Source organism: Numida meleagris, chromosome 6, assembly GCF_002078875.1.
Source record: "Numida meleagris isolate 19003 breed g44 Domestic line chromosome 6, NumMel1.0, whole genome shotgun sequence".
In the NCBI taxonomy this organism is placed as follows: domain Eukaryota; kingdom Metazoa; phylum Chordata; class Aves; order Galliformes; family Numididae; genus Numida; species Numida meleagris.
In genome coordinates, this window is record NC_034414.1 from 4,250,809 (window position 1) to 4,266,120 (window position 15,312).

At 40.5% G+C, this 15,312-nt stretch overlaps 1 protein-coding gene across 6 annotated transcripts in view; it reads left to right on the forward strand.

Moving 5' to 3' along the window:
- ANO5 (anoctamin 5) overlaps window positions 1–15,312 on the forward strand; it is a 55,811-nt gene that overhangs the window by 4,598 nt on the left and 35,901 nt on the right. Inside the window, exons 2-5 of one of the 6 annotated variants that reach the window (XM_021401890.1) lie at window positions 3,918–3,962; window positions 4,321–4,350; window positions 6,265–6,335; window positions 12,199–12,246. In XM_021401890.1, coding sequence (XP_021257565.1) covers window positions 3,918–3,962; window positions 4,321–4,350; window positions 6,265–6,335; window positions 12,199–12,246 — 194 coding nt within the window. The remainder of the gene's footprint in view (window positions 1–3,917; window positions 3,963–4,320; window positions 4,351–6,264; window positions 6,336–12,198; window positions 12,247–15,312) is intronic. The other 5 variants (XM_021401892.1, XM_021401891.1, XM_021401894.1 and 2 more) reach the window with 5 other exon arrangements.

The following is a 15,312-nucleotide window of genomic DNA, read 5'->3' on the forward strand; positions in this document are numbered from 1 at the left end:
CTCTATTTTGTTTGAGTGGTTTGAATAGAAAGCACTGTGTTGCAAACTCACATGCCAATATGTTTATATGTTAAGAGAAAGTGAAGCAAAATTCTTCATGGCACATGTCATTGGAAGCATGACCAAAAGGGCGCTGAAGCAGAGTACGGGGACCGGAAGGAACAAAGAATTGTAGGTGAAATCCATTGTACATCTGAAATTAAGCACAGCAGGCAGCTGAGGAATACTGCCAGCAGACAGTAAATGGGTGATGTAGTTGTTCATAGTGCTTTTTACTTAGTAAAGGTACAAGTCATGTATGTTCCTTGTAGTTCTTGCTGCTCCTCTCCCCATCCTGTTTTTCCCCACTGTTGCCCCATCTATAGTTCACTGTTAGTATTGCTTTTCTCAGACAGTCTCTGTAGGAGATTCCTCGTGCAAGGATGTAATGTGTATCCATGGAGTGAACAGTACCTGGGGACCCCCACCGCTTCTGAGATCTATTACAGAGGCTGAAAGAAATCAGAGATGGTGTTGTTTCCCAATTACATTTCAGTGGAAATTGGAACAATCCATGAATGAATAATACTGTGAGGTTTTCAATGGGGCTCTACGAAAGCAAGCCTGTACTTAACACTTTCTGAAGTGCTTCTAATTCCCTTGAGCTGTGATGAAAAGCGATAGCACAGTTGCCCGTTCTTCCTCTGTTCTGGAGTGCGATCAGCATGCACCTGGCATTTCCATATATGTGCACGGCCATTGCTTGAGCTGCTTGTCTGCTTCTGCAGTCAGTGCTGATGAAAAATGGCCCTCGGCATATAAATAGTCTAAATGCAAACAAGCACGGCCGTAGTCCTTCAGAAGCTGCCAGGACTAATGCAGGCTGCTGTTCTACCACCCTGCACTTCTGAGGCTTATTTGCCATCCAGTCCCCCCCTTACTTACAGACCTAAATCTTACACATGTAAAAATACCTGGCTTTATCCAACTGTCTCTGGTCTCGGCTTTCTCTTCTAATTGCGTTTGAACCTGTTTATTGATTTACTTGTGCCATTCTGCAAAATGATGGGACCTGGAAGGTACAAATGCCATGTTCAGTGCTCACAGCATATTTGATGCAGTGACAGAGACAGGACTTACAATGTGGTAGTAGTTATTGCCTTAACCACATAAAAATGTCATTCAAGTTCTGTATTACAACACTATGCTTGTGGTTTTTTGCTAAAAACAGATTTACATAAATCTTACTTCTTAAGCTTGGTGTCTTCTAATCAAGATGGGAGGTTTTATGGATTTTATAAAAAGAAGGCATCTAGGAGTAAACTTCAAGTTCTAAATTAAAGTACCCATTTATTATACTAGAGATTGGAACTAAGGACTATATTTCTTCCAAATTATGAGATTTTGTTAGTTAGATTTTTCTCCCATATTTTTGTCCATTAAAGTACTTTTTTTTTCTTTTGCTACCTATGTGTTGATAAACACCTGTTCTGTGGAATCGCCCATTTAATAATTAAACTCCTGATGTAAATTAGTATGGGCATGAAGTAGATAATAATTGAAGGTGGTTTGTTTTTTTTAAGGGAATCATAAAGTTCTTTTCATATATTCCTCTTAAATTATCTTGGATCTATAGGAAATTTAACTTTTTTACTGTTTAGGTATAGTTTTAAATTTTTAGGAGCAGCTCTGAGTGTGTATAAACCACTTCAAGCGTAAACTTGAGCGGGAATCTTTTGTTCAAGAGAGCAGCTGTTGCTCTTCAGATGATGCCAGGTAATAACGCTTATTGAACTTGCTGGCGAGCCAGCAGACTGGGTAGGTCCGAGTTCCCCTACGCAACGTTGTCATCCAGCTTGAGAATCCAGTCAGGCTGTGCTGTGGCTCCCTTCCAGGGATCCCAGGGAACCAGGGTGCAGCAAGTCTTGCTTCATTGCAGGGCAGGGATGTGAACTGGGAGGAGCTGGTCAGTATACGTGTAAGTTCAGTTAAGTCATTTTAAAGCCGTGTTTTTCTGAGATATGGAAGCACTTAAAATAGTCATTGTGTGGAATGAGTGACCTTATTCTGGAGCAGTATTTCTTCAGTATGCATTTTTGTTAGTGACTCACTGCTGAATCAGGCTCCCTATGAGTAGAAATTGGTCAGAGTGGGTCCCAGCTGACAAGTACAGCAGTAATCCCACGCTGATCTTTTGGGAGCACAGGATGCAGTACTGTAAATCATGTAATGATTTAGCAATAAGTAGCCATGTTTTTAAATTGCTTCTTCTCTTCCCCTCAGAAGGCCAGGTCGTTGAATAATTGCAGGGTTTACTCAGATGGTATCTTCAAGACATCCAGGAATAAAATTTTCTTTGACTCCTTGGTAAGAGTGAATATTAGGAGTTGTGTTCATAGCAAGTAGCTACCTTATGTAAGTTTGTTAGTTTTAGTTCACCTGGAGCATCAAGACATTGCGCTAGGAACATGTGTATCTGTGAACTGAGGAGTCAAGAGGCTTGCAGAACCGCATAATGGGTCTCAAAGTCCCTTTTGCCTGCTAGTTTTTGCTGAGTAAGAAGGCTGCTATTAATGTCTAAGACATGGGGTACTGCTATGCCCTGGGACCAGCCAGCTCTGTTCCAGTGCTCATCCTTGAGCATTGCTGAGCTGAGCTGCTTGGCTTGTCCCAGCTATCAGGGGGCCACAGAAGGCCTTGGTCTCCAGCAGCGCCATTTGTCACATTTTTTGTGACAACACTGTGAACATTTACTTGTCTTATGAGATATTTATAGATGAACTTCTCAAAATAATTTATTTTGCACTGTTTATTTTCTTGCTGGTGATTTTAATTTTTGATTACACTTAATACAGATTTTAAAAAATAAAAAAGAATTTTCCGCTTCCTGCCATACTGTTGCATAAGGAGTAGGTCAGTCATCCTTGGCCTTCTGTACATGCATTTCATTTTAAATGTGCAACTTCCAGGCTTATCTGTATGCATTGCTTCCTTCTGTAAACTGCAGCTACTGTAGTACCTTTAAGAAACTGTAAGCTGTTAAGTGCCTAGGCATTAAGGGTTTTTGGTCCTTCATCGTGGAATGCATTGACAGGTTTTGAAGGACAAGTTGCTGATCATATTAAAACACTTTCTTTAACCAAATAGGTCCAAAGGTGGAATTGCATTTATTTGTGGAGTAAGCTGCATAAAGCCATATCAGTCACATTTATATTCTGCAGTCTTCAGTCCTGAATGCTAATTTCTGTGAACTGTTCTGGATTACTGTTGATCATCTAGGTCTGTAATTGAAATAGAAGTGATCTGTAATTCTTCACATTGAGACGTTGAAAGTTTATAAGTAGATTGCCTTGCAGTTGGGCATAGTTTAGGACAGTGTGTGTTAATAATAATGCAAATTACAGGTCATAGGAAGGTCACTCATTTCCAGTAATGCACAGCTCCCAGAACACGTATGATTAAGGCATTAGAAATATCTGTGCATGGAATCATAAGGCTGTTGGAGACCATTCTTTCTGGTGTATGGATGGTTTTAGATCTTCTTACATACAACAGAGCACGTAGTGTTGAAGAAGAAAGCAGTTCCGTTACAGATGATGGTTTTATCAGTACATCATTGTACTCTGTGTTTGGATATAAGAATGCAGTTTCTTGAAATGTTTTCAAGATTTTTTTCTAGTCCTCCCTGTTGCTGGTATGGGAAAGCGGCATCCCTCCTTATTCTGCTAAATGAAGGGCCTGGACAAAAAGGCAAATGCTGAGGCTTCAGGAGGAGCCTGCTCTCTGCCTTCTGTCTAGTCCCTTGTTTCTACTGCAGGCTCATCTGTTTGGTTTACTGGGGCTTATTGTGAAGTATAGAGGAGACTTAATGTTTTGATGTTAGAAGTGGATTTGACTTAAGACTTTTGGTTTTTACTGAAGTGTTTTTCCTTTTAAAGATGACATTGCGGTTCTCACCAAGTTCAAGCGGTCGCGGTCAGAAGGTATTGTACTAAGCAGCATTACACCTTCCTCCCTTCTGTGTGTTTCCTCTGTTGTTATTCTCATTATTTCTTTATTCTTTTATTTTTGTGGTTTTTAAATTCAAAAGCCTCTTGGTTAAGAACTGACCAAGCATTTCCATTTGTGGTGCTTGTTGCAGTTCTGGGTTGTGGCTTCTTGACACTTAAGCGACATGGACATGGGTTTTCTTCTCTTGCTGCCTAGGAACCTGCTTATATGTTTTTCAAGGCGTGAACATTTAATTATGTTGTATTTCCCAGCTAATTTAGGTTCTGCACTCTCTTTCTGCCTTATTGTGTGCTACACCAGCCTTAATTCAGTTTTATTCCCCTGGATTAGGTAACAAGAGGACTTCTTCTCACAACTTGCGTAAGTTATTACCTGAGCTAATAACCAAAAAAAGCTTTTAAAAGTAAAACTCTTAATCACACTCATTCCTGGGGTTAAATTTTCCCGAGTACAGAATTCATAATCCAGAAAAGGCATCCACCAAGGCTGTTGTAGGCTATAGAGTTGGTTCAAGTCATCTCAGCAGCACAGGCAAATGGAATGTCACCACTCCAGGGCCGAGGTGCTGGGCTGTTCCTGCCATGGGGAGCTGTGTGATATTGAGGCTTTCCACCCCTGGACTTGATACCTTCAACCAAAGAAGCAGTAGCCAACTGCTTCAGAGTGCAATGGGCAAAGCAGACAGTGGAGTGATGGTGATTGTCCCTTTCTTTTTGGCTGTCCTGGGCAGCTGCCTAGTTGGCGTGTGCTTCGAGCCAGCCCTGTATCAAGGTAGAGCCTCTCTTCAGGAATATTCTTGCAGAAACAGTTCCTCAAGGAAATTATTATGAATATTTTGATAGTTGCTGATTTTTGAGTAAAGACTTCTAGGTTCTTATTGTGGTATTTTCCCATTTTGTGCCACATGTTTCTCTTGTGTTGAATGTTTGTGTTGTTTGGGAGGTGATGTGAGTTCAGTTATGTTCTGAAGCTGTTGCGTTAAACGTGTTCTGTTTTTGGTGTTCTGTCTTAGAGTGTAGCATTTATGATGTAATCGGATAGGAAAAATGAACATAAATTAGTTACTTTCACACAGACTTTTTAGACATGACTTGATTCTGTTTCTTATGTTGAAGAATTTTGGGGATGCTATGTTATATCATTATCTACCATTGCCCAATTTCTCGTCACAGCAAATGTACAATTAAAAATGAGGAAGACCATTATTTGTAAGCAAGCTTAGATACAGCTTAAGAGCATTTGACAGGAAGTATTAGCAGGCTCTTAAAAAAAGAAGGAAAAAAAGCAGGTTTATGTTATTGGTAGGAGTTAAACTAACTGTAGTTGTTTGAAGGTGCACCAGTCCAAGCTGTGATGTTCTGTCCAGCCTGAGCTATACCCATTGATGCTTCCTTGCTGTCTGACAGAAGGAGGAGCATGATAATTCCCCTGCTGCAATGAAGAGGCAGCTTTGTTGGATTCCTGCTCTGGGTTGTGATGAGCTATTTACAAAGCCTCTTATCCTTTTTCATTGGTGGTGGTGGAGTTATTTAGGTACCTGAACTGGGATGCTGGTCTGTCTGTCTGATAAGCAGGGACAAGGTTGTTTACAAAATCTTCTTAGAGCCCAGCTTATGGGCTCGGAATAGCTCTCCAGAGGAAACTGTTGACAGAGCAGGTACAGATCCACAGATCAAGCCAACCTCTTAGAATGGTTTAAAGGTATTCAGTGTAATTTCCCTCACTGTGTTAATATTTAAGTGGTAATCTCCTTGGCAGACCAACTATATTTGTGGGAAAGTCAACTTAAGATAATATCCTTGACTCTGCTGTCCTATCTCCATTATGTGGGCATCTGTAATTGTGACGTTATATGCCATCAATCCCTTAGCAACAAGAAACAATTTAATAGTTAACATAAAACAACCAGGATAATTGAACTTTGATTACCAAAGCAGCAAAGCTCTGGGTGTTGGACCCTCATTAGACAGTGACCTATAGGACATTTGAGGCAAGGAATAATTTTATCTTCTCAAATACAAGATGCTGATGGGCTTTGTTTGTTACTGTTAGAAGTGTTTATGTGACTGCAAGTTAGTACAGGCTGAATGTGTTGTCTCATGGTGTTTTCTCCCTTCAAAGAACCATTCATGTAGACTTCATGTAGCTGAATATTTTTCTAGCTGTTGCTCTTGCTTGCTCATAGTTCCATGCCTTCTGATTTTACTTCGCTTTCAAACACAAGGATATTTTTAAAGGCATGTACTTATGGATCTCTCTTTCAATATTCTTCAGGGGAAGAAAGCAATGGACCTTTATGTGAAACCATTTCAACTTCAGGATCTGAAGTTCCAAGTGGCTCTGAGGTAAGGTACAGTACAGACAGAACTAACATACTGCTGGTAGGATGAGAGAGAAACAGTGCTGTGAAAGATAAAATTATTTTTGAGAAAGAGCACTGCTATTAGCTTCTCATATGTACATCTTTATCCATGTAAGTGTTTTTTTCTTCCTCTAGTGTTTTGAAAAACTATGAAAGTTATGCTGCTGCTTTCTGAGAAACTTCACAACACAACAGCATTAACAGTAGTGGAAAACAGTTTGGGGTTTTACAGCACTTTCAGTATCAGTCTTGAAAGAAGAATCACATGGTCACTTCAGTGTTTGGTTAATGGGAAAAACACCATGCTTCTCCACAAAGCCAGTGCTTGGTTTTATGCTGTGTGTTACGCTACTAGAGAACCAAGGAACAATTCCATTCCTGTGCTGTAGGCATTTCTAACAGTGCAGCTGTTCATGAGAAAGCCGAAAGAAGGTGTGATTTATAAGAATACCTCTCCCTTGCAAGATGTGTAATCCAAAATGCATCACCATTTACTCATTTTTCTCAGTGCCTCATTGCTTAATACAGAGTACACAGTAAATAAATAGAGGTACATGTATACTATTCAGTTAAGAAAGAGATTAAAAAGAATTCTGAAAAATTTTTTGAAATTGGTGTTTTAATCTCTGTTGTCTAATTTCTTAATTGTTGTATGTTTAGAGGAGGATAGGAAGAGTTTTAGATAAGAACAGCAATAGCTACTTTGTTAAAGTGCAGTCTTAAGTTGCCTATGAGCCCTCATCAGAAAGTCAGAAAGGGTACCATGGAAGTGAGTGCTGGCAAAGTGTAGTTCTGCTACGTTTCTAAAGTACCTTTCCTCATCTACCTTCAAGAGGTAAATTTAAAGTTGATCCTGTGAAGACAGAATACCACATCCTTCATAGACTACACAGGTCTTTGTCTTGCTAGCACATGCACCATATCACCCAAATGCTTTTTATGAATCTACCATGTTTCATCTGTTAGCATGTTCAGTCTGCTTCCTCTCCATCTATTGTATGAGGCCCATAGTAATCTTCTTCTCCAGGAAAAATTTTGTTGAACAGACACAGCAAATACTTAACTGAATCCAGGCAGACGTGATCTCAAATTACAGTGTATGAATCATTGTACCATGATAGGCAGCAGAGTCTGAAGCCGTTTCCAAGTTCCTTTTGAGTGCCTGCATTTAGATGAAGATGACATATTCCACCAAGACCTGAAAGAATTCAATTCATGACTTAAGACATGGGAAAGGGCAGGCGACATGGGAGAAAGGGTGTGTGGCGTATTTAATGTTTGAGGACATGGGATTTGAACTTTTTTTGATGTGTTCAAATGTTACAGAAAAGGAAGCTTTCATCTTCAGCATTTTCTTGTCTGGGAGGTAGTCTGCTTGTGAAAGATATACCTAGTTATCCTCCCAAAATTTCTTCATGGTTGATTCATGCTCTATTTTCTCTCTTTTTCTACTTATACATGTTCCTTACCTAGTAATTTTTCTTAATTTGTTCTTAGTATGACAGTTCTTTGTGATACTTAACATGTCAGTAGTTGACTTAATGACCTCTCTCTAAGAGGAAACAGCATATTTGGCATAGGTTGTTTCTTTAGGTCAGCTAGTCATCTGACACTTGTTTCATTTAAATTAATACTTCTCTCTGCTTCACATCACCCTACCCTGTATCCCTTAACACAAACTCATTCATTCAGGTTTTGCTTTTTATACATGAACTTGGCATAATGTTATATAGTTGTTCCTAGTCTTCTTGCCCAGCGCTATAATCAGCCATGACAGCCTTAGATTGTGATGATTTGTCCTTCTATATCCAGGTGAAACGTTTCCATGAATTGATTCCAACAGTAACAGAGCCTTCATTTTTTTCATCTAATGCTGATCCTTTATCTTGATATGTCTTCACAACTTCAATTTCTTCTTTATAAACTGAAATAATTTACTTTCCCTCAGTTCCTTGCTAGCCTGCCTTTGTCATCCTTAATGCATTCCTGTAGCAGCTGAGTAGGGCCATCAGTCCTGGGTTGTGAGAAAACCCATTGTCTCTTCTCTTTCTGCAAGACCCATTGGAACTCAGGTCAATGCGCTCTGTTGTTTTGGCAGCTAGTACGTTTTTCTGTTTTACAAATTTACTTTGGTGATAGGTGGGTATATGTTTTGTTACTTAATCATGTACTTAAACCTATGTTCCTGCAACTTAGGTGTACTTTGTGTGAACACTTGAAGTCTCAAAACCATTTAACACCAGTGATTTTTAAAACAGAAATGGAATTCAATCATAAAAAGATTAGTGGAAGAGAGTTACCTGAATTTTCATCAGGTCACAATTAAAGCATACTTCCACTGTCTTTTTTTCTCTTCCCCCCCCCCCCCAAAAAAAAACCCCAAAAACATAACTTAGGATAATGGCATATTTAGCAGCAGTAGACCTAAGGTGTACTTTGTGTGAACACTTGAAGTCTCAAAACCATTTAACACCAGTGATTTTTAAAACAGAAATGGAATTCAATCATAAAAAGATTAGTGGAAGAGAGTTACCTGAATTTTCATCAGGTCACAATTAAAGCATACTTCCACTGTCTTTTTTTCTCTTCCCCCCCCCCCCAAAAAAAAAACCCCAAAAACATAACTTAGGATAATGGCATATTTAGCAGCAGTAGACCTAAGGCCTCGTAGCTAATTTAGCAGCACGGAGGACTGGGAGAGATAACATCTAGATTCAAAAGAGAAAACATTATCCACAATGTAGCGGAATGTAGCGATCAGAAGGACTAACATGATGGAAATAGTGTTACAAAAGGTGGAAGGAAAATACAGCGCTCACCCAGATCAGAAGATTTTGGGCTCGCAGGAAAAGGCTTCCACCAAGGAGGGATCATTTTCTAAAGTATTATTTGAAAGTTCTGCACGATTTAGAGCCATTAAGAGGGGCCATGCTACAGTAGATGCAGCCAGTCGGCGTTCCTTTATAATCAGGATATCTTTATCTAATCCATAAAAATATTTTGCTATGCCAGATGGTGATTGGGAAATATTCCCACTATCCCGTAAGGGACCCCAGTTTTCAATTATGGCTGCCAGTTCATAGAAGGGTGAACCCAGAAATCCTGGGATGTGCCCCAACAAGGTTTTATCTAGAGGGACGATGTTCTCCCCCTTGGCCCACTTAAAGACATTCAAAAGGAAAGCCATTTCAATAGTACAGCCTGCCCGGCTCGCCAAATGTAGCAATAAGCAGGACTAACGCAATGGAAACAGCGTTACAAAAGGTGGAAGGAAAATACAGCGCTCACCCGGATCGGAAGATTTGGGGCTCGCAGGAAAAGGCTCCCACCAAGGAGGGATCTCCAGGCAGAGATCCTTCCTCAGGGGCAGTCAGCCCTTAAATGAGGCCTAAGAGGGGTGGAGCCAGGCTCCACCCCTTCTGGTTGCACAGGTGAATTGCCTTCACCTGTGCTCCCAGGGCTGACTGGTCTGTCCTTCAGGTGCTCAACCAGTGGTTCAGACCATGACTCAGCAGTTCCTATACAGGGCATATTTGTGACTTTTGCAATTTGTACATTAAAGTGATTTGTATGTGAGGAACAGTGGAAGTACAACAAAAAATAAGGTGAAAAGCAGTCTGTGGTGAAGCCTGACAACACATATACAAAAGTCAGGTGAAGTCCAGGACTCAAAAAGCAATCACATCTGCCGTCAGCGGTGCTTGTGGTCCTTCCTTACGATTTTGCATTTGTGCTTTCATCTGCTGCTACTTTTTTTTTTCTTTTCTCATCTGCTTCCTATTGAGTCTCCTTATTTTTTTTCACTTCACTCCCAAGGCCAAAAGAAACAAGGGGCGCTTAGAGTTCAACAGACTTGGATATTAGAAGCTTTACAGCATGAATCATTTCCTAGATACTTTGTCATGCACGGAGGCAAGGAGATTTTTCAGCAAACAGCAGACAGGAAAGGGGAAAAAAGGGACAAGGTAGGAATGTTTTCAGATAGGTGCTGCAAAGGGATCTGTTTCCAATTATGTCTTTGTGAAATCAGTTCACAGACAGCCACTCCTGTTAGGGATAGACAACTGTCCTAATTCAGTCTTGAAGCTGAATCTACTAAATTAGCCTTTATAGAATTCCTGTTCCAAGAAATACGTAAATGAGTCTGAAAGACATTTCAGACAAATGGGAAAATGAATGAAATAAAAACTGAGAATCTGTTTTCCCTCTGCTTAATACTTGTGCAATGAGAGAAGAAAAAATATACCATGAGTCCATTCCATTTGATAGCATGTTTTGTGGGTGATGGAAGCACAAATTCATTTGTAGTTTAGTTACATCTGTAAGAAGAATATACTGAGGAATACTGTAGAGGGAGAATATGTTAGACTTAAGAAGGAAGATTTTGAAGTACGAAGGACCAGGTGAACACTGCTACCACTGGTGTCAAAGTGTTTGATTTTTAGCTTTTTTTGAAGAAATTGGGGCTATTTGAGTGTTTCTGAAAGCACTATTTGGTTCTTGTTCTGGGGATTATACTTTATCAAGACAGATGCCCTGCTGTGCAGTACATAGACTTCATCACGTAGTGAAAAAGTGGTCTCTCTACAGGAGTTTGAATGTGCAAGAAAAGGTATGTTGACTGTCAGCAACAATGAAACACCTAGCTCCCATGACTTAATTTCAGACAGTTGTACTGAGAGTGAAATAAGTTCCCTAGATTAGCAGGAAAGCAGTTCACAAAAATGCATAGGAGTGTACCAAGGACTAGACTTTGCCAGATGTATGTTCTCATTTCACAGCGTACTCTTTCACTAGATGTATTCAAGTTCTGTTTTTGAGTAAAGCTGTGTGGGCAGCTCTTCAAGAAAGGCTAAGGCCCATGTTGACATCTAATCATGGCTGAGATGGGAAGCTGTGAGCAGAGGCAGTACAGGAAGGAGAGGTGGAAGATGGCTGCTGCCATGGACAAGGGCAGGTCAGAAGCCTCAGGAGAGCACTGACAGGCAAGGCTGTTCCTCCACTGGTTTCCAGTTTGTACTGTACTTAACATAGCTGATATTTTCAGAACATAACTGGAGAAAACTTTCCAATTAAGTATCTCGGTGTTCATTGCTCACAAATCATGGAATCATGAAGGTTGGACAAAACCTCAAAGATCATCTGGTCCAACCCATCCACCATACCCACTAACCATGTCCCTCAGTGCCACATCTCTGCGTTTCTTTCCACTGTTGTCTTTCTTGACTACCCGGGCATACTGCTGGCTCACTTTCAGCTGGGTTTTTCCAGTAGCACCAGTAACACAAGGGTTAGATTTGTAAGTCCTGTTCAGACTATCTTAGGATAAGAGTACAGTGGGACCATTGTATGAGCACTGCTTCTCATGTGGATTCTTTGCCAGAAAAAGATTGTTTTTGTTTGATTCTGTTTATTTGGCTGAGTTCAGAAAAGGGTATTTTTGCTTAGGTAAACAAATACTCATAGATGGTCTCATTAATGAAGAATGGAAAAATGTGTATTTGCATTAGTTCAGCATAAGCAGGATCAAAAGTAGTGTTTGTTTGTTTCACAAAATTAGATGAATAGACCTGTGTAGTTTCTCTCAAGTAAAGTTTTAGTTGAAAATAGTTGAAAAAGTCAGTGAACTTGTAATCTCTGTGGGCTAGGGACCCGCTTACCTGAGGAAGTAGAGTTCTGCTCAAACTTGGACTATCTGAACTGAAAATCCAACCGTCACTCAGAATAGCTTTGTAGTGACTTAAACCAGAAGCCAAACTGTTTCTCCTCAAATAGTTTTTTCTTTTTAAAGCATCCTTTGCATCATTGCTAACAAAGTTATGTTTTTCCCATGATGCCCTTGGCAGGGTCTAAACAGCACTGAGACTACTTTACTCATCTCCGATCATCAAGTGGTAAGCAGTAAGCAACATTCATGCTTCCTTGCATGAATTTGTGTGACGTCTTCTGTTACCATATGCCAAAAAGACCCTCACTGAAAAATTTTCCAGTTTCGAGGAGGCCATCCTTCCAAAAAAACTGCTTTCCTAGCAGATAAAAATGGATGTGGATTTTGAGTCTGTTGGCCTCATGACCACATAATGTGATGGCTTAACTGATGAATTCAAGGTACTGGAAAGGGTTCAAATGGTGAAAAATAGACAAAATTGAGAAGGTAACTGTTGGTGAAGAAAACTGGAAAGTTTGCTTTTTTGTTATTCTTTTGGGTTGATGGGATACAGGGCATTCTGACTGTGGTGTGATTAACAAACATGGGATCCTTTTTTATCATAATGTGCAGGATTCTGGGTCAGCATGATACTTTAACATGTTTTAATTACTACATGTTGGTAGTAATTACCAAATACATTAGAAAACAATCTCCATTATTTTATGGAGGAAAAAAATATAAAAACTCATTTAACATAACTGGAGAAGTACATGCTGAGGTGTATTCAAGTTGCTTGCTTACATGGGGCTCTGGTGTCTTCCATTAACACATACGCTCTGTTAGCATACTTTTTAGTTTCCTTTGTTCTATTCCTCCTCAATAGTTCCTTTTATCCAGAGAGGTTTTGTTCTGCACATTCAGCTTTCAGTGTGAACATCCTGAGTGTCTTAAACTGCTCTGAAATGCATGTTTTCAAGCTTTTGTGTGTTTGGAACTGAAACACAAGTGTTGTAAAGATGGAGAAATAGCTCCCAGAATGATGCGGGGCTTCTCATTGTTTCTTTTGATGGCAAAGGTTATAGTTTCCGATGCAACTTTGTAGCTTGCATGAAGCATAACTGGAAATGGGGCTGCAGAGTGCTGTAAGTGCTCTCTTTGGGAGCGGGTAAGCGCTTCGGTTACCTGGGTTGCTCAAAGGAATAATATTGAAGTGAACCTCATGCAAAGTGGCCTCTGGTGTAATGGCAGCTGAGCTTAAGTTGCATGAGCTATGGAGGAGTTTGCTTTGTTGCTTTTCACTACACTGTGTATTTGCAGTTGTTGTGTAAATGCATTTACAGGAGCTTTTTGCTTTTCAAAATTGTGTTTCATTGAATGGTTACATTTGCACAGCAGAACTCAATCAGCACGTCACCTGTAGCTGTCAGCATGTTTTGTTCCATGAAGAGGGGAATATACACACATTCCAATCAAACTTGCAATCAGGATGAGGGCGGTCATTCTGTTTTTAAGCCATTGGGTTTTTCTTGCACCGTGGTTCACTTTTCAACCCCTTATTTTGTTTGGTTTTCTGTTGTGTTGTGTTTTTTTTTTTCTGAAAGGGATTGTTAGCGTATAATAGACTAATTGCTTTATAATGTAGTCGTTCTGGTTTGTTACCGTGTGCTCAGTAAAAACTCACTGGTGTGTGACTATCTGAAGTATGCAATGAATAAATATTTGCTTTGTAAACTGTCTTGTATGCAAATAAGTAAAATGTTGCATTTTTTTCTTTGTAATCTCAGGAAGGTTTCTTACCTGATAATGTAGGACTGTGGTTATGTGACTCCTAGATGTACTGATGGGGATATTGCTACGATGTAATTCAGTATTACTCATAGCTGGGAATTCTTCAATGTACTATAACTACTGTAGATATAACTGAGACTGCATCTTGGTTTATTGCTGATTACCACTTAATTACTGAAATGACAGCTGTAAACTATCTTTCCACTCTTGAGATACACAAACCAGAAGGCAGTGAAGAACACTGACCCTTGAACCCTCAGTCCCCGTGCTGCAGGGTTGGACCTTTGTGACACATGAAGCTCTGAAGGGAGGAAGAGCTGTATTTGGGAGCTGCATTTCTCAGCACGGGCCCCTGAGAAAGCTGAAGTTTTCTGACTGAATTTTACTCTGAAAATTATTGCTCTAGGCAGAGCTTTTTTTTCTTTTATCTTTCAAGTCCAGACATGCAGAGGGCTGAAATATTGAGCAGCAAAGTGTGTTTGGAGGAAACTTCATTTCGTAATAGCAGACTGTTGTCCGTAGCAGCATGTAACAACTTGACTTTGTTGTTACGTGAGTGACTAGGAATAGAAATCCCTCTGAATCCTGAGAAAATAAACAAGACTGAATCATCTGTGCCTGGTATAACGGCACCTGAGGAATAGAATTGCTTTTCCACTACTGTAATAGAGCACTGAAGAAAAGCTGGCCATATTAAGCAAGGTCAGATGCCTGTTCAGGTGGGTGAGTAAGGCTGAGGAAACACTTACTACAGCCTGTGTTACTCAGTGTCAGCCCAGAGCTGTTTCTCTGAGGCACTTTATTAGGGCTCCCAGTGGTTGCCGCCACTTCCAGCTGACTGCTCTCCCCTGCTCTTAGCGGTGACGGTCTTGTTTGCTTTGGAGCTGGCAGAGCGTATCTGAGCCCCTGTGGGAGGAGGCGGCCAGGCCTGCTCCTGGAGTGCCTGGAGAACGGTTAGCATGTGAGGGAGTTTGAAGGGAGCTCAGTTTAGTGCACGACCGCCGGCTAAATCTGCACACCCTTTGCCTAAATCTGTTTGGGCAGGAGTCATTGTAATATTTGACAGATTCACTCTGTGTTGAGCTGAGCTTTGTTTATTTCCACGCTGACATTTCAGTCTCTCCCATGAGACAGGAGCTCCTGCTGCAGGGCTGCAGTTCGTCTCATACGGGGTGGCAGACCGCTTACTGGGATTGCTGGGCGGTTAAACAAAGTCGTGTGCTCTGACCACAGGTGGGTGTCTAGGCAAACTAACAATTAATTGCAAGTTGGGTAGTATAGTTCTTATGTGCCTGGTTATCTTGCAGTTAGTTGAAAAGAAAATTTAGCCAGGCTGTCAGTGTGTTCAGCTCATCTGCCTCGATGCTATGAAGTCACTTAGCTCTTACAGAGATGGTGAGACTGGGAAAACTGAGAAATTACTTGTCACGGTATTGTCTAAGGGTCTGTGTCCGTGACAAGGGGGGACAGGCCCAAAAGAAAAAAAACGAGAAAAGAGGAAGGAAAGAAAAAAAAAATCGCC